Here is a 27,683-nt window from a genome sequence, read left to right on the forward strand (position 1 = left end):
CTTTTTTATTTTTCTCCTGAGAATGATCAGAAAACAGAGCAAACATCCAGGGTATTATGCTTGTTTAGGTTTGTCTACATCAAAGAAAATATGTCTAGTTTTCCCTTGGATTAGGCGTAAAACTGATTTGGCTGAAGTTTCTAACAGAGCTTGTGTTTTTCAACCACCCTATGTACTGTGAGGGCTTCTTCATGGCTTCATCAAATATTCATAAGTTATTCAGAAAAAAGGCAGCTGATTCTGAGGAGGTCCTTCAACTGTGCTGCTTCACGCCATGATACGGTTATTCCGGTGTCTCCAGCAGGGTGAGCCAACAGCTCCTCTGGTCCAGCGAGCAGAGCCTGCCCTCCCTGCCCTCCAGTCCAGGCGTGGAGAACCAGTCCGCCTCCCAGTTCCTCCTGCTCCAGAAGCTGTCACTTCTCAAACTCACCGCTCTGATGGACAAGTACTCCCCGTCCAGCAAGCAGGGCTGGAACTGGTAAGAAGTGTGAAAGGATGGAGCTTAGTGGGTGATTTCATGCATGAAAATAAAAGTTAAGTTCAGCGGAGGTCGAGAAGGTGAGAAAAGTCCACAGATGTGAGGAGAAACTTTTTCAAGGAAACAACTGTGGGAAGGAGGACAGGTGGGCGGGTGCAGGGTAAATATTTCAGGCAGCCTATTTAGAAAAGTCATTCATAATTCATTGCTCAGGTGCAACCTTGCCTCATCTGAAAAAAACAAAAACAGAACAACAACACACTTCAAGAGGAATAAGCTCCCCCCCCCCAAAAAAAACACAGGGAGGACTGCCAGTGGCTCACCTTGAGTCTGTTTTCCTGTGAAATTAAAGGAAAGTGTGATCTGTAGTTGTTTCTAGTTGGCATTCATGCACAGTGGCTTATTTTGAGCTGTATTGTGTCCTTTTAAAGGGTCAACACATTTACATTGTTTATACTGCTGCGCCAAATGAATTGGAAAATGACTACAAATAGGAGTACAGATAAAGATTCAACATTGCTAAATTACTAATTCAACATTTAGCTTAGAATTTTATTGGGTTAATTTAACAGTAGGTATATGACCCTGTTTAAGAAAGATTCTGTTTAAAATGAGACAAATCAGCAGTCTTAATTTACTTGTGTAGCATCTTTCATGAAGGTACGTGTAGCTCTGTGTGCTCCACTGATAGCTTGTAAGACAGCAAAATGTAATTGTAGTAATAAAACAATAAAAACTAAATGGATAAATAAAATACAAACATTTTAACCATGTAAGACCCAACCCATCAAAAAATAGCCAGAAAATTCAGATTTTGGGGGGGACTGGCATGTGTAATAACCCTATATCATGTTGTTTATGATATATTTTAATGATATTTATTATATAGTTTTTATATCACATTTGATATATTGGGAGGTTTTTTTTGGCCATAACATTATTTTAAAAAACCCACGAAGTGAACGTAATAATGCACCTCTGGGTAAAAGAGGCTAAGTTGCGCTTATGTACCGTACACGTGAAACACCTGCTATTTAGTGCTAACGTATTTGCTTTTATTGTGAAGTTGTTAAGTCACAGGGGATTGACTCGCTTTTGGAGGTAACCTCAAGTGGCGACTACAGGAACTGTTTTCAGTGTTAATGCTAAGCTGAGCTACCTATCTGGTCTTTAAGTGATGGCGTGATGAATCCTGCTTCGGGGCTCACTCTACTCTTTGTTTATTAAGGCTGTTGTGTTTTTAACATGTTTTAATGCTTTGTAGCTTGTTCTGTTTAATCCTAACAAGCACCTAAAAACAGTCAGTGATCACTGTCGGCCTCTCTCGGTTTTATTACCGTTAATAATTTTAAAGCTCAGTTTTTAAAACCTTACGATGTAACTACAGCCCAACAGCAGTATATGAATGACTAACCTCGTATTGTGGATGGATTATGTCAGTTGCTCTCCCGACTAAAGTTTGGTGCGTTTACAGCATCCTGCCATGCGATTGCATTTGTCCCTAACCTTTGGGAACCCTCACGCTAACTTTTATCAGGTGGAAAAAAAGTTAGCGTTCAATCTCCAGCTTCACTGTGTTTATATTATGCTAACATAGCTGTGTCGCTAGCGGTCACGTAGCACATCATTATATACCAGCTAGCCCAACTTCAGTAACCCTACAAACGTCACTGCTGTTTAGTTTTCTGTCTTCATTTATGTTGGAAGTGATAGCAGAGCTGTACGTCTTAATTCGTTTCGGAAATCTCTCCGTCAGAACATGCTATATTATATTCAGATGAAAACTAGTGAGCTAACTTCCTGCTAACTTTTAACTCTATTAAATTTCATAAATTCGGCTTTCATGGATGCCTGGCTGTTGAACTTAATTGTTACACCTGGTAAAGCAACAACGCTGATCATTTTATTAAAGATGAAAGGATTTAGACCGTTTTTAACTCTCAGTGATCGTATGACTTCGGGACCTGCAGCAGAATTTGGGCCCAGGTTGCAGCTACATATTTATCAGAAAGCCCTAAATGTGGTATTGATCTTATTTCAGTTTTCAGTAGAAAGTGAATAAAGTTCATCCAAGTATATCAAACTAGTCATTTTATTGTAGAAGAACTTAGCTCAGTTTTTTTGTGTAATCAGTTTGAATCTTCCTGAGGTGGTAGGAGTGTATGTCGTGTTTTCAATGTTGCTATCGGAGCTTAACATGCAAGTTCTGAGGACAGGGTAAACACAAACGGATACCTGTCTGTTTATTAGGAGTGTTAAAGTCAAGCTTTACTTATGCTTTAAATGTAGGGCTTCACTTATTACTGACACACATGGCTGTAATGAGATCAGCGTTTCGCCTCCTACACTGTTTTTGGAGTGAACCCACGTTCAGAACTGAGACTAATTAATTTTTCATTTGAATAAAACATTCAAACATTCTGCTTGTTTACGTTGCTGAGCACTTAGGTTTTCATTATTATTAATATTATTATTATTGTTGTTGTTGTTGTTGTTGTTGTTGTTGTTGTTGTTATTATGTGCTCTCTGTGAGCATGTGACCTGCTTGTTTTACGCTTTGGTAGAAAACCAATTTGTTTTTGGTCGTGGCTGTTATGCTCAATGAGATAAGGCTGGATGTGGGAATAGAAAACCCTCCTGAAATTACTCCTGGTAGATATTCCTCTTTAATTTTCAGGATCAGACGTGTGTTTGAAGGGAATAACAGGGAAAAATTCCTTTGTGGAAGCAGGTTGGGGAAGAAAGCTTCCTACGCTCCAATTTGGCATTTCAAACTGCTCCGCTGGGTTAAAAGTCTAATAAACGGCATGGAAGGGAAGGAGGAAAGCATTGCACAGACGACCTCTACGACATTACAGAAGAAAACATTAAGTTAACATTTGTGAAGCAAATTCTGAAGTCTAAATGACTTATTCTCACTCACATTGTGTGAAAATAATGTTCCTCTTTTAGCCGAACCAAATAAAGACGATGCTGTTGTTGGGACTGCGTTGGGATATGTTTCACCCCATCCATAAAGACCCAAACAGGTTTTGGTAGCAGGCTGTAAACAGGTCTGTTTCTGCTGTAAGTTTGGATATTTAAATACGGGACTCTTTGGGGATTTACCCACTTTTGGAGCCGGCTACAAGGAGATGGGCGCTCGTATGAACACATATGAAAGAGGTGTCAGTCTTACCTTCAGCCTTAATAACAAAGAGTTAATAAGTGTAGCTCTGTGTGCTCCGTCACTTCAGCACAGTTGGGAGAAATGCTCCAGCAATAGAAGAAAAACACCTCCAGGCTTCAACAGTTTGATCAAGTCTCCTCATTTCATTGATTTAATCACTGATGCCAAAGCGAGCTCTTGATGATTAAAAATACGGCAATTAACTGCTGATTGGGGCGCCTGATACTCGGAGGCACTTTGCTCAAAATAGCCGGTTTGTTTCCGAGAGAAGCTGCAAGGAAAAATGAAGGAACGGGAAAGGGAGTGGAAAAACTCTAAGACATTTGTCCTTTTAGAGGAAGCTTCAGAGACGAGACACTGTTTTATAACTTTTAGAGATAATGAGCCAAGTAAAAGAGAAGAGGTTTAATTTATATTAAAAGACTGCAGTTTTATTCTGAGTGCACTCAGCACTACAATTCCCAGCTAAAAGGCAATCATTCAGTCATTACAAGGATGCTGGTACCAGTTCAGAAACACAGGGAAACTTTAACAGTCCTTTCAAAAGTTCAGATCTCTTTGATCAACGTCCACGGTTTCTGAATGTTTTTCCTGCAGCGCTGCTTTGAATGGCACACACATTTTAGCAACCACCAGAGACTTATGCAATCAAAAACTGTTTATTTGGCTCTCCCTTCAAAAGGAAACACTTCCAAACTGCCTTTTTTCCCCCCAAACACTCGACTGGTTGAGATTACACATTCTTGAAATGCCTGCAAAATGATTTCAGAGTATACATTCATTTCCATAACTTGTCTGCGATTTTTATATATTATATATTTCACGGTCTAACAGCGGCCTCTCTCTCACCTGCAGGACTGTTCCCAAACCCCCGAGGAAGACCAGGCCGATGGAGGTGAAAGGCCGACGAGTGTTTGGGGTTCCTTTACTCCTCAGTGCCCAGCAGACAGGAGAACCCATCCCCCCCTGCATCCTCCGAGCTCTGGTCTACCTGAGGACCAATTGTTTGGACCAGGTAAACCAACAAAAACCTGCAGGGATTGAAGAAGCTGTGTTTAACAAGCTGTGTCAAAAATGCAGAGTGCCGTGTTATTCAGTGGCCATTTGTGTTTTATTGAAGTTGAAGAGACAATATTTTTATTAAGTTTCACGGCCACATGTGCTTTTGGTGATACTGGGAAACAGTTTTAGTGAAACTGGCTTTTAAAAATCAAAATATAACCCTTAAAGTGGCCTTGTAATGGAACTGGGTGTAGACTGTGATGAAGGCTGACTAGTTCCATAAAATAAACGTTAAGAATCACAAAGCATCGTGATTTGATTCAATTTCATCAAATTTAGTTTGATGAAATAAAAGTTTTTAGTACTTTAACTGTTTGTTGTTTACTACTTTTAACCCCAGTTGAATATTTCTTGAAAGTTAAGAGGAATTGAAAGCGTTAAGAAAAAGCGTCTGCTGCAATCATGCACAATAGTGTAAAATATGACAATAAGAACGTTTAATGTCTTTTACTTCCCCTCAGGTGGGCCTCTTCCGGAAGTCGGGGTTGAAGTCTCGCATCCAGTACCTCCGTGAGCTGGTGGAGTCTGACCCAGACGGAGTTTCATTCGAGGGCCAGTCCGCCTTCGACGTGGCCGACATGCTGAAGCAGTTCTTCAGAGACCTGCCCGAGCCAATTTTCACCAGCAAACTCTGCGAGTCCTTCCTCCACATTTACCAATGTGAGCAGATAACACTCAGTTCTGATTGATTGTCATGAGGGATCAATGGTTTGCTTTCCTAACATGCATCTTTAATAAGAGACAGTTTAAGGACTTTAATCTTGCCATAAAAGCATCTCGTCCCCTTCTTCATGCAGATTTTCCAAAGGATCAGCAGCTGGTCGCGGCTCAGGCGGCCATTTTGCTGCTTCCGGATGAGAACAGGGAAGCGTTGCGGACGCTGCTCTACTTCCTCAGTGATGTTGTGGCTTGCGTGGATGAGAACCAGATGACTCCCACAAACCTCGCCGTCTGCCTGGCGCCGTCTCTGTTCCACCTCAACACCCTGAAGAGGGACGCTAATGCAGCTAGGTGAGCCGAGGCCAAGAAAACGGTCTTAAAATGTGTTTCTGGGGCATCAGCAGGCATCGGTTACCTCATCGCGTCTTCTAAGCGTCTTTTAAAAATTGACATCAGACGTTTCTCTAACTGTGAGGAGTCACACAATCTCAATATGGAAAGAGACGGAGGGCGTGAGGCGTCTGACCCACATTGTCAGAGTTATGTAAGTTTTAACAGCAGTTACATAAAGAGCTGGAGGTGTGGAGTCCACTCTGCCTGTATCTGTGTGTGTGTGTTGCTTTGGTTTTGGCCTAAAATGAAAGCAGATGAAGATCAGAAGAGCTGGGAGATTTCTCTGAGAGCTGTTCCTCTGCTAAGCAGCTTGTTTTGCAGCTTTTAGCCCATTTACTGCAAATCGTTTATTTGATATCTTGCCTGGAGTAGATTTTCTGACACGTCTCATCCTGTGTGTCCTTAAACATAAAACCGAGCGTCGTTTCCTCCTGCTCAGAAGTCCGTGAGGTGACGACGTCAATGCTGTTGTGGTCAAATTAGATAAAACTAAAGTAGCCTCGAAATCTTACAGTTTTTTAAATGATTGAATCGTTTTGGTAGCTTTGCAGTCTCTGTAGGTACCATTTTAACCCCTAATAACCAACAGTTAACTTTATGTGTGCCTGTTTATCTGACAGTGGGCAGGTTGCTCATTGAGGCGCTTTTTCTTCCTCATTTTTCCGAAGCGCTCTGCTCTCACAGATCTCATGACTTCTGGATCTGATCCATCTTTTTCATATGTCTCTTCTCTGTTAGCGAGAACCCGTCGGCAGAGTGTACACTTATTACATAAGCTCCACAGATTTCCATCTGACCTCAGCTTCACGCAGTCAGATGAATAAGTAGATTTTCTGCCGCTCATCTGTTTCATATTGAGAATGTGGTTTAGAAAACAGGAAAACTAGATGATATTCAACAGTATTAGAGTTCATTTTTTAAGGAAAGATCCAATGTAATTGTATGGAAGGCTCATGACTTGGCTTGTGCCGCTTTTGAATTCTCGTGTTCGATATTAGAGAGAAAATGTATTTCTGTCATTTTTTTATGCAAACGTTCAGCAGTGATTTGTTGGCTGTAGTTAAGGCTCGGAAAGTCGCTTTTTAGGAAAACAAGTCACTAAGTTGGCAACACTGCATCCTGATCAAGCCTCTCTTTTGAACCACGTTAGCTCCTGTTAGTTTTGTTAAACCAGGATTAGGCTGGACGAGCTGTTGGTTTGTACCTTCAGGAAGTCAAACAGTGAAGCTGCATGTTGCATCTTTGACCGGCGTCGGTGATGAAACATGAGACGAGCCTCACGCTGAGACTAAAAAAGGCTGTTTCTTTGTTGTTGTGTTTTTTAATAAACTGAGAGGCAATACTGATGCAAACATGACGGAAACATTTGCATGTTCACGGTTTCTTCCATAAAAATGGAGGAAACTCTGGGAACAGCTGACACCTACAACAACTGTCAGTCCTGTCTTGCTGTGTAAGTTGTATCTCTCTTTTCTTTTCTAACTTTCTCTCAGCCTTTTTTACATAAGCCACTTTGAATTGCCGTCTTGTTGAAAGGCGCTACACAAATAAGCGTCCTTTGTTTTTTGTCTGTCAGCCTTCCTTTCTCTCTCCACCCTCGCTCCGCTCATTCTCTCCTCATATATCTCCTCCTCTGCCTCCTCTTTCGTCTCTCATTCGTGTAATCACCCTTCTTTCAGCTTTTCCTCTCTCTGCCTTCTTCCTCCCTCCCTCCCTGCCTTTCCTTTTCATCTCCACCTCTTCCTCTTTCCACTTTGCCTCTTTTCCTCCCTTCAGGCTGACGGGACGGATGATGGAAGTGACACAATCAGCACTTTGTGCCTCCCGTTCTCCCTCGAGCTAAAGTCCCGGCCCGTCAGAAATCGTGTCACACTTTGTGCTGGGAACAATAACTCGGGGTGGGGGGAGACTGCCGCTCCCACAGATCTATGAAATCTCATCTGGTGTTTCTGCTCTGACAGAACTCACCACTCCCACAGAGTTATACTCTCTTTAATGCATCTGACCAGCTGGGCTTGCTGGAAGTACCGTGTAATTTCTCAGTTAAAAAGAAAAAAAGAAGCTCATCTCTCATCCGCCACAAACTAAAACAACTTGAACTTTCTGTGAATACATCCAGTCAGCCTCAGTCGGTTCAGTGCAAGGGTTTTCCAGAAAACATGACCTTCTGAAGGTGGTAATTCCTGATATATGCACAAAGCCTGAAGCGCTGTGACACTGACATGTCCCCAAAACAAAAAGCATAGAGCTGCAGGGTTCCTGTGGCTTCTTACAAAAATTTGATAATAACATTCATAATGTTTTTGCCCCCAAACAAAAACTTACTTGACTGAAATCTACAAATCTTCCTGCATGTTTGACCATATTCCTACATAAAAGAAACCCAAATGAATAAAACTGTTTTTAAACCTGATGACTGTAATCTGACAGAGGCATGAAGTTTAAAACAAGAAGCTTTGACGGCATGATGCTGGGTGGAGGATCAGAGTGAGGGAACCATTATGGAAGGATTATTCCCGCTGAAAAAACAGTTGGGAAGGAAAACCAACTTTGTTCTCGGTGACCAACCCCGAGTACTTAAAGTACTCCTCTAATAGGAGATGATAACAGGATGTTGAACTTGCTCCTGTGGTGTCGTTGCTGTAGGTCCGGTCACAGGAAGTACAGCCTCGGTCGCCCGGATCAGCGAGACCTGAGCGAGAACCTGGCCGCCACCCAGGGCCTGGCTAACATGATCACCGAGGTCCAGAGACTGTTCCAGGTACCACCAACCCGATGCAAAGGACGTTTCTAAGCATGAAAATACATTTTTGAGAGATTAAAAGATCTAAATCATCTTTCTGCAGCTTCCAGAGTTTTGGCCCGGCCAGAGTCTAACCGCCAGTGATGACGTCTTCACTGAGGAGTCCAGAGGAGGCCTGGTTACCTCGAGTCAAAGCGGCGGTGAGGAGGACTTGGAGGAGAGAAGGCGCAAACTGCAGCTGAGCACCCAGCAACTCCTGAAGGAGGCCAGGGAGAAGAGCCGAGGCTGGGAGAGCCACCCGGCTCCAGATCACGTGGAGCTGGCCTACAAGAAGGTGAATGTGGGGGGGGCGGGGGAGGAGGAAGTGACATCACCACGCGGTTTCTGTGTCGCACTATGAAGGCTCGAAATTAACCTTAAGGCCTGCCTCTAATTTATCATCTCTGCTCATCTTCAGATGGACGATGGCTGCCCGCTGTGGATGTGGCGAGGCTCTGTGGAGGTGGACGCCGCACAGGGGGAGCTGCTCCACCGGCTGCTGAGGGAGCAGCAGCTGTGGGAGGAAGGCCTTCATCAGGCCGCCGTCATCCAGACCTTGTCCAAGGACGCAGACGTCTACCGCTACCTCCTTCAGGGCCAAGGCCACGGCCTGGGCTCGCAGCCCCTACAGGAGCACCTGCTAATCAGGTAATGAGCCACAGCGAGCCCGCGAGCGCTCGCCTCGACCTGCTGAGCTGTACGGAGCGGGGAGGACGGGGGAGTTGAAGCTGAAAGTACCCTCAAAGTGTCACTTTGAGTTACACTGAAACAAAGCATGCCTTTTGTGTGCGTGAGGTTTGAATGGGGGGGTTGATGAAATTTTAATCCGAGCCTGAAGTCAGATGAGACGTGACAGTATCTGTGTTTACAGTTGGCCCGCGTCGCTGGTGCACCTTCAGACTCGCCTGCCGCTGTGAGCGCTGTGAGCATGAACTCAGAGTTACCCTGACTAAGAACTAAAAATCACCACTTCTGCATAATGCATCCAAACGAGGTCTTTTACTTTCACCAAATCCCTCACGGACACCCAACCAGAACATTAGTGTGGTCGTGAGGACCCGTGGGCTTCGAATGAAAACGTCAATCTTTAAAAAATAAATAGTTTCATTTGTTTGGAGGAGGAAAAACACTGAAAGCAGCTGGTCGGGGTCTATTTGAACCACCTTTGGTGTAACGCTTAATAAGTTCCCCAGCTGATGGCTTACACTGAAGCACATTTGCATTTATTTACAGGACTTTCAACACATATTCAACAGAAATGAAATAAAAATGATATTTAGCACAAAGAAGGGTGATTGTAGTTTGGTTGCAGGATTTGTCTGACTGAGTCCTTTTGCTTTAGAGGCTGCTTAGTTTAGATGTCAACGGCAAGACAAGCATCACTCAGACAGCGGCAGATTATCCCACACAGTAAAAATAATGTTGTGGGAGCAGAACTTTGTAACATGAATCGCTCCCTCCTCAGGATCTGGCAGGCAGACCCGTCCTCCGGCCTGACGTACCTCTCCTCTGTGTCTACCGAACTCCCCGAGGTGCTGGCGGAGGGGATCAGGGTCCACACCCACATTTGCCTCTACCTGCTGGAGCCCACAGGAATCAGGAAGACCCGACTGACACACCTCTGTCGCACAGATACAAGGTGAGGAGACGTTTTAAACTGATCTGAGCCGCAAGTAGAAAGCATTTAAATTTGTTTACAGTAAAGTGGCCAAACGGTCCTTTAAGTTTAAAGGCTGAAAGGTGAATTGTGCAGCAACTACACAGAGGCCGAGAGGGTTTAAGGCCGTGAGAAGCCTATTAAAAGAAATATCTAGAGAGCGCGCTTAGTCCATGTTATCTCTCTTAATTGAGCCCGTTCTGTGTTTTTGACCTCTGCCAGCACCCATCTGCAGCTCCTCCCTGTAGGTGAGCAGATGAGAAAAAGGAGGAGGAGGAGCAGGTCTCCTCCTCATGATTCATGCCCTTTGAAACTAAGTTGCTGCAGATTTTCTGCTGCTTACGTGATCAGGCTGACTCTCGGCGGAGCCCTGCAGCTCCATTTGTCTATGCTGATTAAATGAAACTAACCCTCCGTGCCACAGAAAGCAGGTGGCGGTGGCGCTCTCGTATCCCTGACATTGAACTACACGGGAAGGCGCTGTAGGCAGCGACACTGATTCAGTGTGTGGGAGGCACATTTCTGCCAAAATGTAAGCTCTCAGGTTTGATCTGGTCGAGCTAGTTCATATTTCTTTTATTGATCCTTCACAAACGAACCAATGGTGATCTATCCTGTACCTGACGAGACATTATAAATGATTGTAATTACTATAATAAATCCTCAGGGAACCACGAACAGCTCCACAAGATTCCATAGATGGAAAAAAAGAACTGGGCCACACCTTTTAATCTTTGAATTTGGATGTTTTAAGGGCTCAAAATCTCATCTGGCATTAACATCATCACAGAAACTGCACCAGGAGCTTCGTTGCGTGGGCTTCCATGGGCGTAATGTGCACGTGGTACAGTTCTTTTGTCCATATAAAGTCTCGATAACTACTGTGGCACTGCTCTGGGAATAAAATAAGACACAAAATTAGGTACAATAACTCCCCTGGGAACCATGAACATCTCAAAAATGTAATGGTGACTCATCCTTCCTCCTGCAGTGGATTCAAAAATTACAAAAACATAGAGCTGGGCGATATGAGATGTTTTCATATCACGATATGTTTTTTTCATTTCAGGCGATAACGATATCTATCACGATATAAGCCAAATAACTATATTTGTAAGATTTAAATGTGCCGTTGCTCACAAGTAAAATGTGAAATAATCAGCAGCTTGTTTTTATTTAAATATTTATTTCCCATAATAAGTTCAACAGGGTAGATGTACTTAAGGAACATGAGACTTTTTCAGATAAATAAAGGCAAATATTACAAACTACACAAAAGGCAGCCGCTAAAGCGTTTAAGTTTCAAAATAGAACAAACGAAACAGACTAAATTGTCAATTCCACTTAGAAACAAAATATTAATTCTAAAAATAAATCTTAGTTTGTTTTACAGAAGAACAGACAAAACTGACTAACTTTTGTCAATATCAAATAAACTGAGAACTAAAAGGAAATTCTCAATCTCTCCTTGTTGTATAGCTGAGCTTTTCAAACAGTTTTAACAGTTACTTTAGTCTGACAAAAGCCGAATGACGAATTAGCGCTTCCAGTCAGAGACTGAGGCTACGTCCACACGTACACGGGTATTTTTGAAAACGGAGATTTTCCGTTTTCGTTTTAAAAAATAATCCCGTCCACACATAAAGGCAGAAATGAAGGAAAACGCTGCTATGAACATGCCAAAGCAGCAGGTGGCGCTAGATTCCTAACCGTGCAGAAATGTTGGCCAATCAGAAGTCTAGAAGCCTCGGTGGGAAAAAGTAAACAAAGCTGGGGCATAGAAGCAGAACAGAGTCGTAAGTGTGGAGGGACAGTAACTGTGTGTATATGTAAGCATTTAAACACTGCAGAGAGTAGAATTAACAGTATTGTAGAAATTCATTTCACCGAAACAATAACGTGGCGCACAGTGTGACGCATGCACCAGTTTATTGTATTTCCAGACTTGCTTTCGGCACAATTTACAGTGCACGCTACTCTGTTTTTTGTCAGACTTGAAATAGTCGAAATACCTTCACACTACGGAACTTCTATGGCTCTTCCGTTCGACAATCTCTCCGGCATTGGAACCATCATCTGTTTTCTCTTCGGTCACGCTCGGTTGATTTTTCTAGTCGGCACACTCATTTCCTCCATTACGCGCTGGCTGCTTCCCAAACAAACACACGTGCGGCTTGGCACTTGTGCTGTACGTAACAAGTCACGCGACATGACGCTGCGGCTGTGATTGGTTCGGCTCTGCGCTACTTAATTTGGATTGGCTGACCTTTTTTTTTTTTTTTTTAAGAGGACAAGAGCGGCGAGGTCTATCGCGATAGCTTAATTTCTCTATCGAGTAAAAGTTATATCGCGATACATATCGTTATCGTTCTATCGCCCAGCTCTACAAAAACACCAATAGTTTTTATTTTATTGCATTAAACAGCCGCAACCCACTTGCTCCGGTGTCCTAAATGTGACGACAGAAGTGATGTCTCAGCTGCTTACAATAGGTATCCTTGAATATTGCTCCATCCTTGAGGACGGACTGCCGTGTAGATTTGTTCCTGGTTCTCAGAGGAGTGACCACACTGACGTTGGTGTCATGGACTCATTTCTGCATGTAGTATTGGCGCGGCAGCTACGACAGCAGTGTCGAGCAGAATCCATAATGCCAACGTGATTATGATCATTCTTTCGGAAACATCTCTGCACATGTTTCATAGCAGTCCATAAGTGAGAATAGGGTACATCCCCTGGGAACCATGAACAGCTCTACAAAATAAGTAACACAAACCTACAGGTGGAAAACCTGCACCACTGCTCCCAGAAAACCGTTATACACCAAAGCTTCTGCACAAAGCTCAGGATGTATCCTCTGGAACCAGAAACATGTCTATAGAACTGCATCCAGTTTTTGATGAAGACCAGACCAATCAATGCTGTCCATAGAGACACAAGCATCACAAATAAAATTTCAAAGATGCAATTTGTCAGGATTTTCTACCGTTTCACTTTTGATTTCCTAATTTTCCCTGAATGTCGCCGTGTGAGAAAATGAACTCCAGTCAAAGAGTGAAAATGGTGATTTGCTACATGAGACGAGGGCAGAGCAGCAAAGACGGGTTTGATCTCTCACTGTGTGATTATCTCAGCAGGCGTTTCAGTCGGCCCATTACGACTGAAGTGAAAAGAAGCGCACAATCACACACTCGCGTCTGCTTCTGATGAGTACGTGCTGAATAAAGAGCCGCCTGTGAAACTGAAACTGTTATCCAGAGCGACGTAGAGCGCATACAGAAGCGAAATCAGCTTCATTTCCAGGCAAACATCGGCCCGCTCGCGCTCCTGTTACGCAAGAGTGATCACGTAAGAAAGAAGTGAAAACGCCCAGAGGGATGAGTGCCTTCACTCTTCCCGTTGTCCAACTTCCTCTCGCCTTTAATTTCCTCTCATCTAAACATCTGTGATGCGCCAGCCTGTCTCGGGCTTATTTGCTGTGGCATTAATTTTAAGTGCTTGTTAGCTTTGAAGGCAAGACAATAGATCCACTGCATCAAGGTCAGCAGGGCTTTTTACAGTACAGGGCTGTGAAGGAGATCCTATCGCCTCCAGAGGAAATTAAACACGTTACAGCCTCAACGAGGAGGGAGGGAGCGGGGAAAGCAACGTGGATTTTCAGGCTGAAGCTCAGATGCTCTGTTACCTGTTCTTAGCCTGCATAGAAGAACTTATAAACAAGAACTGCAGAAATGTATTTAAGGGACTTCATACCTCAGTCAAAATCTCTGAATACCTTCTTTGTCGTCTCATCCAAAGCTCTCAGACATAAGGACAGACTTGAGTTTTTGATGTGCCTGCCATGCTTCCTGCACTGACCCCTGACTAAAAAAACAAACCAAGACCATAAAACATTTGACCAACATTCGAAACAGTCTTGGTGCTCATTTGAGTCCAAGCTTTAACAAATCCAGCAATGAAATACGTCCGTTAACAGTCTAAAAAACAGAAGGGGGCAGTACTTCCTCTGTGCTCTGGCTAAAACTGCAGCCCCCTGGTGGCCCACGCAGGTACTGCAGGTGTGCCATTGATGGAGACTTGAGTTCAAAATCAGAGGATTGAACCAGCAGGCCAGTGTAAGTCCTGAACGACAGGTGTCGCCACTCAGGCGAAACCTCATCAGAGCTGATTTAGGAGCATGTTTTTCGAGTGTCATCTTTTCAAACTGCTGCTGCGTCTCCCTGAAATCCGACGCAATCGTAAACTTTTTGGTCCTGCTGTGGCGGCAAAACGCAGGAGGTTACAAAAATGAACAGCAGCAGACATGATGTCACTTGTGTTGTCGTGCGGAGACATTTGTGTGCCTGTAACGGTGTAATAGTTCCCCTGTCCCACCTTTTTCCCGCTGACACACCACCTCTGTGTTTTATCTTCCAGGGGTCGGTCGCAGGAGTGGCACAGCAAGGTGAGCGGACTCCGCCTGGCCTCCGGTCTGCTGGCCATCAAAGACTCCTTCCGAGCAGAGTACAAAGAAACAAAGATATGAGCCCATGCAGAGAAAGTCAGGCTCATCTGGAGCGCTCGTCCTCCTCCTCCTACTCTTCTTCACGTCTGGCTGAACTGCAAACCGAGCAGAATGCAGGACGAAACGGGGCGGACCGCACCGTCGCTGTCCTGCGTCTTTCTGGAAGTTTGAAAACTCTGCCGTTGGAGTTTTCTCTATATGTTTGCTTTTTACTGTGGGTGACCTTGCGGATTGCCAGCAGCACCTCTGCACTCCCTGCTGTGCCTGTTACGCTTCACACTCAAGTTCACACACAGACACACAAAAATGCAAAGCGTGGCGAGCTTTGACAAAGGACGTTTTGATGGGAGGGTGAAAAAGCTGAGGCTGGTTTGACTTTGAGGAAAAAAAGGAGCAAGTGTGACTTCTGCAATAATGGCATCACCGGCAGGAAGAGAAGGAGGCAGGGGAAGCTGCCGGGACAAAGTCAGGAAGCGAGGACAGAAAACATCAGGAAGCAGACTTTCGGCCACCAGAGAGCGGCTGCTGTATCAAACCTGTGACCGAGAACAAAGAAAAGGAACGACGTGCGGCCGTCCTGAACGCCTTAAAAGGACATCGAAAGCTGTGAAGTCGGCTCGACGGTTCTAGAGACGGTCCGGCTAAACCAATCGGGAAAAATCTGAGGAGAGACGAGCAAATCGTCTTTCTCGAGCTTGGCGGGGACTGCAGGGCGGTGATGCCTGTAATAAAGGGGACTTTCTAATGCCTACACACACTTTTTGCCATCACCGGAACTTCTGAATTCGCTCCTGTGACGGTTCGCAGACGAGCGATATCTACCTCTACACGGGACGACGCCGCGGTGGTGAAAACTCGGAGGCCGAACTCCAGGATTTTTTTTTTAACTTTGTATTTATTCTTGTACAGATCTTCGAGTGTTGCTTTTAAAGCCTGCTTGACCTGAATACTGCATGAAAAAGTCATTAAATTCTATATCAGATTATTTAACTTTAAAGTACATCTGAATACAAATGTTCTATCCAGATATGTTATTTAATTCCTGGCTTTGTGTGTGAAACATATCCGTGCCAAACACCTAATTAAAATGTTTATTTCTCCTCAAACCTGCTTCCTGTTGTTATTTCTCCCCCTCTCTCTCCTCTGTGACTCGTCTGAGTGCCAAACAGATTACAGACTGTAATTTTGCGGGAAGGCGGGGGAAACAGCAGGCAGCGTGAAGATGAGGTGCCACACTGCGCCACTGAAGCACAAGAGATTAATAAGTATGGCAGTGCGATCCAAAAAAACCTTCCAACCCTCACCTCTCCCTCCTCCTCATAAACATGCAATGTATTATGCAAATCGTGTCTAATTTGCATATGGCTAATTTGCATATCTTATTGGTTCATCTCTCAGATCACATGGTTAAACTGCTGATAAACGCGATAAGACGGAAACGTGAAGTAAAAATACTTATCGGGGCAAAGACGTCGTGCCCCGGTCCAAACAGGCTTGTAAGAAAGAGACAATGAGAGAAAACAGAAGTCCCTGCAGGCAGTTTCATTTCCACACGGTGCTAAAGCATCACGAGCTGAACTTTGGATGAACTCAGGTCAAAGGTTCAAGAAGCCGGCCAAGACTAGAAATCACAAAATAACGTGTACCAGTCCGGGGGTCGTTTGGTACCAGGCCGCGAGAGTTGAGGCTCGGGTATGAAATGTATGGTTTTATCGTTATTTTTATTTTATCGTGAACTTGGTTTCCCTGGGTCTTTTCCCATGTGTTATGAATAAATGTTATTTTTTTGGTACTGGCGCTGGTCTTATTTTGCTGTATTCATCCACGACACCTTAAAGGCCGGTCCATGAAAATATTGTTGGACATAAACTGGTCCATGGCCCGGTTGGGGACCGCATAATCCAAATGTACTCATTGTTAATACTATGCTTTTACTTGGGTAATACTTTGGTTACTATATATAACTTATTAATCCTTTCATTTTCTCTTACTATGTAATTACTGAGCCGTAATACAAGTGGGGTTTTTTTTATACCTCAAGAGGTGGTGGAGACCAAAACTGGAGTTAAAAGATTAAAAGATTACTGGACTTACATTCCTGAGACAAACGCAGACACGGGTCCAGTGGGATGATAACTTCGCCAGAATGGACTCAAGCTGACACGTGCTCTGTAAAGACAGACTGCAGTCATGCACAGTGGTAGCCAAAATACATGCAATTTAAATATAACCAGAAACACAAGTAAAACTTTATCTTTGAAGGTAAAGAACAGAGTTTAAGTTTTGAAAAGTTTCTTATGAAACGAGGATTTGAGAAGGACGTCAACACTGGGAAACGAAGAAGAGACGGTTGAATAAAGAGGGAATCTGTCACAACAAGAAAATAAAACATGAAAAATAAAATAAAACATGAAATTACATTTTTTGCATTGATGTAATGCTTCAGTATGCACGACCCTCTCAGCTGAAATCGTTTTAAAGCTAAAATCTACATGTTATTCATTAATTTTCAAATGTAAAAATTCACCAAAAAAGCTGAAAAAATAGTAAAGCTGTTGATTTAACAAGTTAAATTACAGTAATTTACTCACAGTCCTGCAAAGTTGAACATTTATGCTTTCCTTAACATTTTCCAAAACTGACTGCAGTCTTTGCCGGCCCTTTCTGGGCCCGGAGCCTCATGTTTGACACCCCTGGTTTAGACAATTCAAACTACTCAATCGCACTTCTCTAGAACCTCACTTTTCAAAGTCATGCTGAAAATGATAAAGAAAATTGGAGTTGAATCTGCCGACACAAACAAACAGATTGCATCTTTGTGGCTGTATGTACAGACCTGCTTTTTACCTGCACTTCTCAGGTGAGCTCCCATCCCGAACCTGAGCACGTTGTTCAGCAGCTTTGATCTCCACAGACGTCGTCACCAACTGCCAGGCCCTGAAACCACCCAGTCCTTCTAACCCAGCGCGAGACATAAAGGAGAGGGAATAAACTTCAGCTGAAAGGACTGAGTGATGATAATCGTCTCTCCCACTGAGGCAGGAGGGTTATTGCTTCTGCAGGTGTTACTGAGGTGGCGGTGGCATGGCGAGCGGTCTCCTCCCGGGGCGACTGTCAAAACACCTTTAACGCCGTCCTTCAGCAGCAGCAGCGTGGCAGCACCCAAAAGAATAAAAGAATAAACTAAAACAGAGGCTCTGCGGAAGCCTGATGAATGTTTCATGAAGGAATTATTGCCTGAGAAGGTACTGAGATAAAGTCCCGGGACGTATGGAACGATAAGAGACAACTAGAAAGGAAAGGGACTTTATATTTTTCATAAGCTTCAAAGATGGGTCACAGGAAGACATCTTCAGAAGTCTTCTAACAACTATTGTATGGCTTGTGGCCATTCTTGGAGACATACAATTTTTATATCTACCGCAGTGCACATCTGTCTGGGGGGTAAAGGCAGACTCAACAATTACAAGCTCGCGGGCTGCCTCGAGGAAGTGTGTGATGTATAATTAAGTTCGTCAAATGGGTTTGTTTGCCTCACACTTTGAGTTTCTGAGAAACAAAGGCCACTTTCTCACACGAGTCATGGAAAGTGAAGACTAATTGTTATCTGAAATGCAGCGCGAATCAAATGTGACTTTCCATACATCAGGGTCAGGGACGCAGGGTGGGCGACGCAGAGGAAAGCAATTAGAGTCGAAATACATGCAAAACAAAAAAGCTTTAAGCTTTAAGTCAATCTGTGGACTTTATGTGTGATTAACCTGTTACGCAAACCTTTAAAGGAACGAGTTCGGTGTCTGAAGAAGAGACACGGTGAAAACTGGAAATACAGCAGAGGTGAAAGCTCGAGTCAGTCAGCCACAGCTCGCTGTCGTTGCCTTTACGCGTCCAGAAATGATGCTACAACTGCTGATAGCAAAGCCCTTTGTGCATTTTTATTTTGTGTGGATATTGTTCACCCTCATTGGGGCTCTCAGATTACTAGCTAACATTACAAACTAAATAGCTAACCGAATACACTGCACTAAAAACCTGTGTATGATTGTTTGGTATATTGCCTGTACAGTTGCCCATAATTCTAATGAAAAGCACCAACTTGTCTGCAAACACTTGCCAACTACCAGCAAAGACGTGGTAAAACTTGAAAAAGTACAATGCAAACTGGACCGGAGAAGGTGCACCTTCAAAAGTAAAATTTGTGCCTCAGCATGTTTCAAAAGGAGCAACTTTTTGAAGGGTACTATTGCTTGAATAGTTGCTGGCAACTGTGGACGACTGCTGTAATCACGAGGGGGGATTTGCTAACCTGTCACACGTGTTCTCCTGCAGGAGGTTGCCAGATGGTCGCGGACCAGTGCAACTGAGGCCTTATTCACTTGTCCAAGCCAGACAAATCAACGTTGCTAGCAGTCACATGTCTGCAAAGGCAGTTACATGTTCGTGTCACATTTTAAACACAGACTTAGAAGTAGCATGTCCCACTTTTATATTGTCTATGATTCAACATCAGCAGACTAATAGCTTAAGGTTGGATTTGAGCTGAAAAACCAAACAATCCTTCTGCTTCTTGTTTTTTAGAGCTAATATTAGCTAATGCGGGCCTGCTAATACAAAATGCTAGCTCTGCTAAGTCCTATTTAGCATCATTAAATTATTCAAACGAGGTCTAGTAACTTCACCGTCCATTTTCATAGTACTTGATGTTTAATAACCATATTAGATGAACTCATTAACCATCAGTAAACAACATAATTACAAAATATGCATAGCTAACATTTGCTTTTTAGAGTAATGAAATCTCATAGCAGATTTTTATTTATGTAGCCAAATTAAAGCTAGCTAGCTAAGTCAACTTTACAGCTGACTTTGACTTAGCAGACCTTAATGTTGGCATACATAACATGAGATGCAGAAGTATATTGTCAGTTTTGTGTGCTGAATACCTAAACACTGTTTCATAGATATTAGCTTACACACAAACACAAGTAATAATATTATCACTGCAAATAGCAATCACAGATTTTTCAAGGCTTTTTTAGTTCATATTTTGTATCTCCGTCTTTTCTGGGTGAGGAAAAAAAATCATGTTAATCAGGGTTTACAAAACGCTGGGTACGCTGATGAGCCAGGTGTAAATTACCATGTGATCTCTCTGTGCAATGACATCCAATCAATGGGCCTTTCCAGCTGCACTTTCGGAAATTAAACCCAATGAGCAAAAGTGGCACCCATCCATCTCTGTGCTACACTTCCCAACGTAGAATCCCACAGATTGGCCGTCATTATCCAGACAGATCACGTGTTAACAGCATGAAGTGGAAACAGGCTCTTAATGAGCAGCAGCACATGTAATCTACCTCTGCTTGAAAAACAGCCAGTTTATCCTATGACATCCAAGATCGTAATCAAAATGCTTTTACTCACACACCAATGAACCGATTTCAGAGCTTTACCCTCTGAAGCACCGCTGTGTACACATTTTTTTTCCAGAATAGCTCCCAACCACGGAGTTTATATCCGACCAAACCAGGAAGCCGATATGTCTCAACTGAAGTTTACAGAACCAGCTTTAAAATGACTGACAGCAGACTGGGTGATATTTTGGTTTCATAATCGCCCTTTAATAAAAAGATCCTTCACACGAGACATTAATAAATGAGTCGAACACAATGATTTCCCCGTCCCATGTTTGATTTAATAAGTGTTATGGAAAAATAACTTCCGGTTCACTGAGTTCAGACTGCCGAGGTTCATCTTCAGGCTTCCCCTCGTTCTGAACTCTGACATCACATCCTCTCGACCGGGGTCAGACCCAGGATGTCGAAGCTTTTGGCCATGATGGCTGCAGTAGCTTCGCAGAGCAGCATCCTCCACATGTTGATCTTGATCACCTCACCTGAAAAGGTAAAAACAGACAAACGGAGGAAATCAAAGGCGTGTTCGAGTTTATATCTCTTGAACTATCGGATTATTTTCTCAGTAAATACGCATTTTACAAAAGTGCTAGCACAAACCAATCCCATGATGAGTGTTTAACAGGACTTTATTTCCCCATTTATTGTCCTTATGTAGAGGATAAGAAATAACAAGGCAGCTAAAAGATACAAATTCTGAAACAAAATAAAATTAAGGCGGCGATGATGGGAAAAAAGACAGAATAATAAACAGAGGTGAGGTGAGACTGAAGCGGTCAGAGGTGCACTAGACAGCGAGACTAATAAACGACAAAAAGATCAGAGGGCGTGTTTAATGATGCCGCCATCACCCGGCAGCATCAAATAAAAATCAGTGACCTGAACATCTGCATCCGCACACAGCAGCCGTGACAGCCTCGCACTGTCAGACGGAGAAGAAATCCAATAGAAATTAAGTCGTTAATGAGCAGCAGAGGAGCGTTACACAGACAGGTCGTTAAAGGGGCGTGAACGTGGACCCAAACAAGCCGACATCCTGGTGTGCGGTGATGCGACAAGGATGGAGACAGGAGAAGATTTTTTTCCATTTAGTAATTAAACACACACTGGTCTGTGGATCGCCATTTTCTCCATGTTGATTTGTTGAAGCCGGCAGTGATCATGTTCCAACGAGAAGGTGGAGTTACTCTTAGGTCACTCTTACTAACAGGCTGAACGAACTCGGCCAGTTTAAAAGATGATAATGGACCCAGCAAAGTGCTTCAAAGCTGCATTCTATTTAACAACCACCAGAGGGCAACTGTTCTGGCTGGAGAAAGAATTGCAGCCCTCGGCTGTGAAGGTTCTCAGTCATCCAGGTCATGGTAGTCTAAAGAGCTTGGAAAGAAAAACTTCTGGACTTCTTTAAGTTGCTTGAAGACGTTTCACCTCTCATCTGAAAAGCTTCTTCAGTTCTAAGGTCAAATGGTGGAGAGTCCCAGATTTAAGCCCTGTGGGAGTTTCCCCCAAGGGGGTCACGAACCCCCTAGCCCCACCCTATCATGTGATTTCCTGAGGTCAAGCTGGTCTTCAAGCAACTTAAAGAAGTCCAGATGCTCTTCTCCAAGCGTTTTAGAATTCCAGCCCTCGGCTCCTGGGATTTTTGTCCTCAGCCATCACTTTCCTTTAACATCAATCTCAAACTGAAAGCAAGGCCGCTCTATGATCTGCACACAGAATCGCAAGCTTTGTTTGTCCATCTCCGAAAAAGATCGTGTAACGTCATTACAAAGAAACGTTGCTGTAGTAAATCTAAGAAACCCACCAGCAAGGCGCTCTGGGCTCGAACGACCTTACACTGGTGTAGTCTAATAAGCCGTGGGCTCTTTGTTAGCAGGAAGGCTGTACAATGAGTCAGCCCTCAGCTCAGACTAACAGTCCAGACATCCTCTCTCTCATCAGGATTCACTGACGACCTGCAACACATCGATTCCTTCTGCAAAAGCAACAGTGAAAAGTCGAAAATTCAAACCCTTCTTTGCAGCTTCATACTAAACAGTCGGGTCTGGATCCTTTGGCCATCCAATAGGACCTTGGCTCAAACTTTTGTTCTGACCACATTATGCCAAGTTTATTATTTCAAAGTTTGGACAGCTTTGGTTTTGTTTTACAATTTAGGACACAGAAAAGAAAACCAAAGAATTTAAGTACTTTAGAAACACAACTTGGAGTAACTTTTAAAAGCACATTATGAGAGGAAAGGACGTCATATCAAACCAAACTCTGAATATTCAAATCAAAGTGAAGAAAAAAAACGATCATCGGATGCACTAAACAACCAACACGCGAACACCAAACTGAAGTTTGGACCCTGACCAGAGAGTTGTCCCCCTGAAACTGATCTAAACTTCGACCCAGCTCACCCGTCTGCCGGTCCTTCTCCACGCAGTAGCAGCTGTCGTAGAACTCTGTGAAGGTGGTGGCGAGCTCGTACACGTAGTCGCACAGCGTGTGGAGGAGCAGGTCGTCCAGAATCTTCTGCAGGATCTCCGGGAAACGCTGGATGCACTTCCCCAACTTCCACTCCTTGTCGTGGTCCAAGAGGATCTCCGTGGTCTCTGCCGCCTTCTTCAGCGTGGCCTCGTCGATTTTGGCCAGACGGGTGATGGACCTGCGAGAGGAAGACAAACGTTTAAAAACCAGTTAAAGAGTCCAGGCTAAAAAGAAAACGACTGGGAGGGCTGTGCTGTCTAACACCTATAGCCTCAAATAGTTAATAGTTATGAGACGGGTAAATCTACTACAAAGGCCCATGAAAACGCTCAGAACCAACACCTGATGATCTCCAGCAGTGATTTTGTGAAGAGCTCAAAGACTTAATGTTAAAGGCAGATACCAAATATAATTGTTCTGTGACATTCAGGAGAATATCAGAGCAACAAATGATGGACAAACCAAGTCCTGAGACAGTTTATTACTTATCCAAACATCGGCATGAATCAGTTCAACTCAAAGACTAATTGGCTTTTACTTGTGATGGTTTTGATGTTTAAAGCAGGGAGAGTCGCAGTGGTTAGCTCCAGTATCCTGCACTCTCATTGGTTGTTGACCACTCCAAAGTTGGTTTAACTCAGGACCCGCCTACTTCATATGAACAGCGGTTATTCTGCTCAACGTGACTTTAAATCACTAAATATCAATGACCTTCGACAGTTTCCACGTCACTGGTCACCAAAACCCTTTCACACGCCCCCGATCTCCTGCTGGTGATAGGATGAGAACTCTGCTTTGGAAAAAATGTATAAAACAAGTCAAACCGGTCTGATTCTCCAAGCATCCACTCGGCCACAGTTATCCCATCGTGTTCCCAATAACCATCCATCTTTTATCCAAACCAAGCAGAAGCCGGCTTATAAAAATGACCCGTTGATAGTTCATCGTTTTCTCTTTTTATCCTCCACCTCAACAATGAATAAACCAATTTTAGGAAAATACATGAAAGGAGTGATGTTGGGGTTCATGTTGAGGAAACCCAACATCTCCTAAAACACTGATTAAGCTCAGTTTTTTCCTTCTGTGTCCATGTTCAGTTAAACTGGACAGCCCAGCTCATGGTTTTAAGTTCTGCTTCTGTCCATTTTTCTCTCTCTTCTTCTTCTCTGAATCTTGAACAGCACAGCAGGGGGCAGCTGCCGTCACTGAGTGCTCTATTGACTGAACGCACGAACATCGAATCCTCTCGGGCGAGCCTGCTCACCCCTCCCGGTTGGAGGGGGAAAAAAAAAAAAAAAAAGAGAGAGAGCGAGGGGATCAATCCTTTGCCGGGCGCTCTGCCACCCCGACTAACTCCTCCGGGAAGCTGGAGAGGAAGATCAGTGCAGCTCTTGTGCAGCCTGGAGACGCTCAGTCGATGGAGGGGATAAGGGTGAGGACAAATTGGGTCTCACTGAGTGGAAATACCCCAAAGACTAATCCCAAGCCACAACGATCGCAGAGGGTCTGGCGAGGCCGATCTGATACGAGTAATGAAAGTATACTGGTGCTGATGGGAGGTTCTCGTACAGGACAGACGAGAAAAATGGAGGCACTTGATTTAACTTTCAGGATAGTTTCAGTGTCCTAAACTCAGGGTCAAGCAATAGTTCATATAACCGATGGACAGATTACTAAACAGACCGGCTTCTGCATTGCTACATAACTAATCTTAGCAGCAATGCCGCTCATTATTTTACACTGGGTTTGATGGGCTGCATGAAAAGAGCTGCAACAGAGGCGCAAAGCTGCAACTTTCCACTTTATCTCTGGATTTAGTCCGAATCTGAATCTTCAAGTGTAAAGTGAAGCCAAGACTAAGGTCGTCTCAGTGACTGTCAAATGCCAAGACTGCTGGAGAAGACTGAGGTGGCACAAAGACAGGATGGAGTGGGGGGCCACCCAGGTTAAATGTGGAACTCCTGGTACTCAGCCGGGACTCGTCATCCATTCCTCTAAGACTTTCAAACCTTTCCTGTCAGCCAATAACTTTGAACCCTGAGTACACATGTTTGATTTACCTCAGTTTTCATGTGCACTTCAGTAAGGTTGCAAACACTCGACACTTCATTAGCTCCTTTAGGGCTGTATAACAGATCAGGACTTCCGATTGGTCCACGCTCGTTTAGATCCAGGCTGTTCTAAACTTCAGAACTCGTCTAAATCTATATGCTATTTGTATCCTTGTGTGCCTGACTGTGTGCGGGAACACGTGCACTTCTTAAATCTTTTTTATCTAAACTAAGTATTAAAAGTTGTAGTGAACCCTGACCTGATGCGGGTGAAGGCGTAGAGGAGATACGCCGCCGTGTTGCCTCGGTCGTCCAGCATCTTATCAAACGAGAAGACGTAGTCGTTGTTGCGGTTGTGGGAGAGGTCGGCGTATTTGATGCAGCCGAAGGCGACGGCCCTCTGAGCCTTCGTGAGCTCCTCTGGAGTCAGGACCTGCAGAAAGAAGGTTTTCTTTTATTAAAGCAGACAATCTCTCCCCATCGCCGCCTTCGCCCGGCGTGCTTTATGGCATTAAAAATGCTGATAAGTGTCGTTTTAATCAGCTTGTAATTACTGAAGGCAGTGCTTCACCTTCTGCTTCCAACAGTTAAACCAGTGAGATGAATTTAATCCAAATAATGAAACCAATTTACAATCCTCGGGCAGAGATTAAATTGACTTATTGAGTCATAGCCTTCCCTTGAATCTGTGTGTGACGTGTTTGATACCGTAGGGAGTGAAGAGGAGGATTATGAAGATTTCGTGATAGTGATTAAAAAACAACAAAAAAAAACTGCAGTCAAGCAGAACACAGCAGATAGAAGAAGTGACGTGACAGGACAAAGATTAATGGCACAGGTGAAAACAGGGCTGCGAGTAACGGGCAGGTTAGATTTAAGGTCAGATTTGGAACAAATGGCCACTTTTCCACTGCAGAAACTTCCAACGTTTACACAAACTGGCCTTCGTCTGCTCCTCCAGCTGTTCCCACTGTTACATACGATCAACTGAACTTTCAAATCATTTTGAGATCGACTGAAACACCAAAATAGAGCTCGAAAAAAACAAAGATAAATATGATGGGAATACTGGTTATGTAACGTAACTCGGGCTCTATGACCAGAGGTGCACAGAGATGACCGGGTTCAAGCTTTTCCGGCCGATGTGCGAGGAGGACATTTGTCCAGCTTCTGATTTTTTCAGATAATATGGAAATTAACTGTGAAAATATCCTGCAGTCTACATAAGGGTTTGAAATAGGGTTGGGCGATATTTTACAACAAGCGTCAGTCCAATAATCGACGATGGGGGTATATTCACGCATGCGCAGACTTTTGATGGGCGGAGCAATGTAATCATGCATGGACTGATTTGTGCATTTACAACACAGAAGTCCAAACATGGACGAACTAATTTCCCCCCAAAAATTAGTTCTGTCAGTGTTAATGCATTAATGTGGCATTAACGTGGTCATCACCATTAACGCCATTAAAAATTTTAACACCCTCAACCCATCTGGAGCGCAGAAACGTTGGACAAACTGCCCGAAATGTGTTGACAGAGACATTTCAGGTATTTTGACTCTGTGCTCCAGACGGGTTGTTAATCACATTAGTTGTGATGATGGTGCGCTAACGCTGACAGCACTTAAAAAAAAAAAAAAAAATATATATATATATATATATATATATATATATATATATATATATATATATATATATATATATATATATATATATATATATATAAAAATAAAAATAAAAGTTGCCAATTTGGGATTTCTTTGGCTTTAAACTAGATGAAAGAGGTAAACCTAAGGATGTAACCAAAGCGGTGTGCCGCTTGTGCAGACATATAGCGAGCAAAGTACTCAAACACGACTAACTTTGTTTCTTCTCTTGACTGCTTCCATTAGCTCCATCACTATTAGCAAACTGACTCAAATAAATAAATCGCCCTTGTAAAAACGGCCGCCGATAGTCGATATATTCGTCCAATCGCCAAACTCTACTTTGCAGTCACTCTGCTTTTCTAAATTAGATCCAAGAGTCTGAGAGTGACTGCAGTGAGGTCGACTGTGATTGTTTGTAGACAGGTTGCCTCCCACAACGCAACCTGTGCAATCAGCTTATGACCCAAAGTGGTCGAACAGCGAGTGGTCGAGTGTAAACCTCTGGTTGAACAGCTGTTTACAACATCGAACATGCGATCGCTTATTTTTCCTGAACAGAAAAACAAATCAAGCACTAAAACCTGCAGTTCCGCTAATGTCCACTAGAGGCCGCCTCCAAAAGTGAGTCAGTCCCCATGGACATGTTAAGATGACCAACCTTACAGCCGTAAATAAATCTTCACAGCCCGCTATTAAATACAGTTTTGGTCTCCATCAATATTTCCACCTTCAACAACTACAATGGGTGAATTTATGTAATTATTCCCAGCGGAGGAACAATTCCGGGCTTTGAGATTCTGGAATATAAAAATGTAAACATAAATATTTTATGAAATGATTGCAGTAAGTGTTTTTAATCATCCTGGCATTCACAGACATTTGTCTCTGGGCCGAATCTTCAATTTTCACTCCATTTATGAACCAAATCCTAAATTCAAATCCCCCTCCTGCTCCAGAGCCTCTAAAAGACATCAATGTGTTTTCAAAATTACCGCAGCAGATACAAGGTTTTCTCATTTTTGTCCCATCTTTTCAAAAGTGTCGAGGGGAAAAAGTTTGAAGTGGAAATTTCCGAAATGTTCTATAAAAATATGAATCTTTAAAACTCTGCCTTCCCCTCCTTTCATTGCATTCTGCCCTGAATCTTAATCCCATCTTTCAAACGGGGCTTGATGTTCTTTTATTTAGTACTAGAAGGTGTATGTTACTTCGCTGAGCTCTCAGAGTGGCTCCAAAGAAACAATAGATCTCATCCCCCTGGTAGCTGTGACCTGCTGATTCAAGGACAAACCTTCAATGTTTTATAAAATCTTGGATCCTTTATTGAATTACAGCAGAACAGAGCGAGCTCTGAGAGTTTAAAGGGAAGCCTCTATAATCCAAGACTGA

The 27,683-nt window shown here is 43.4% G+C and overlaps 2 protein-coding genes and 1 long non-coding RNA gene across 8 annotated transcripts in view; 1 reads left to right on the forward strand and 2 right to left on the reverse strand.

Annotated features, from left to right (window-relative positions):
- The window catches only part of LOC113031085 (rho GTPase-activating protein 7), a 122,545-nt gene extending 106,734 nt beyond the window's left edge, over positions 1–15,811 (forward strand). For 3 of the 4 annotated variants that reach the window (XM_026182967.2, XM_080307344.1, XM_026182969.2), the window contains exons 9-17: positions 302–478; positions 4,503–4,662; positions 5,171–5,369; positions 5,507–5,720; positions 8,409–8,523; positions 8,609–8,839; positions 8,963–9,192; positions 10,010–10,183; positions 14,618–15,811. In XM_026182967.2, the coding sequence (XP_026038752.1) occupies positions 302–478; positions 4,503–4,662; positions 5,171–5,369; positions 5,507–5,720; positions 8,409–8,523; positions 8,609–8,839; positions 8,963–9,192; positions 10,010–10,183; positions 14,618–14,726 (1,609 nt within the window). In that variant the 3' untranslated portion in view covers positions 14,727–15,811. The remainder of the gene's footprint in view (positions 1–301; positions 479–4,502; positions 4,663–5,170; positions 5,370–5,506; positions 5,721–8,408; positions 8,524–8,608; positions 8,840–8,962; positions 9,193–10,009; positions 10,184–14,617) is intronic. The other variant, XM_026182968.2, reaches the window with a different exon arrangement.
- On the reverse strand, positions 4,288–19,139 carry LOC113031087 (uncharacterized). Of its 2 annotated transcripts, none has more exons than XR_003273682.2 (5): positions 19,012–19,139; positions 17,553–17,841; positions 16,800–16,874; positions 4,497–4,678; positions 4,288–4,399 (listed from the first exon to the last, which is right to left on the reverse strand). It is a non-coding gene; the product is annotated as an uncharacterized LOC113031087 (long non-coding RNA). The 2 variants fall into 2 exon arrangements; XR_013911806.1 differs by having other exon boundaries at positions 17,542–17,841.
- Positions 19,140–20,304: 1,165 nt separating this feature from the next.
- Positions 20,305–27,683, reverse strand: part of rars1 (arginyl-tRNA synthetase 1) — a 28,954-nt gene continuing 21,575 nt past the window's right edge. For both annotated transcript variants that reach the window (XM_026182970.2, XM_080307345.1), the window contains exons 13-15: positions 24,903–25,075; positions 22,522–22,769; positions 20,305–20,601 (exon numbers count right to left, since the gene is read on the reverse strand). In XM_026182970.2, coding sequence (XP_026038755.1) covers positions 20,492–20,601; positions 22,522–22,769; positions 24,903–25,075 — 531 coding nt within the window. In that variant the 3' untranslated portion in view covers positions 20,305–20,491. The remainder of the gene's footprint in view (positions 20,602–22,521; positions 22,770–24,902; positions 25,076–27,683) is intronic.

The sequence above is a fragment of the Astatotilapia calliptera genome, chromosome 10 (genome assembly GCF_964374335.1).
Source record: "Astatotilapia calliptera chromosome 10, fAstCal68.1, whole genome shotgun sequence".
Taxonomy (NCBI): domain Eukaryota; kingdom Metazoa; phylum Chordata; class Actinopteri; order Cichliformes; family Cichlidae; genus Astatotilapia; species Astatotilapia calliptera.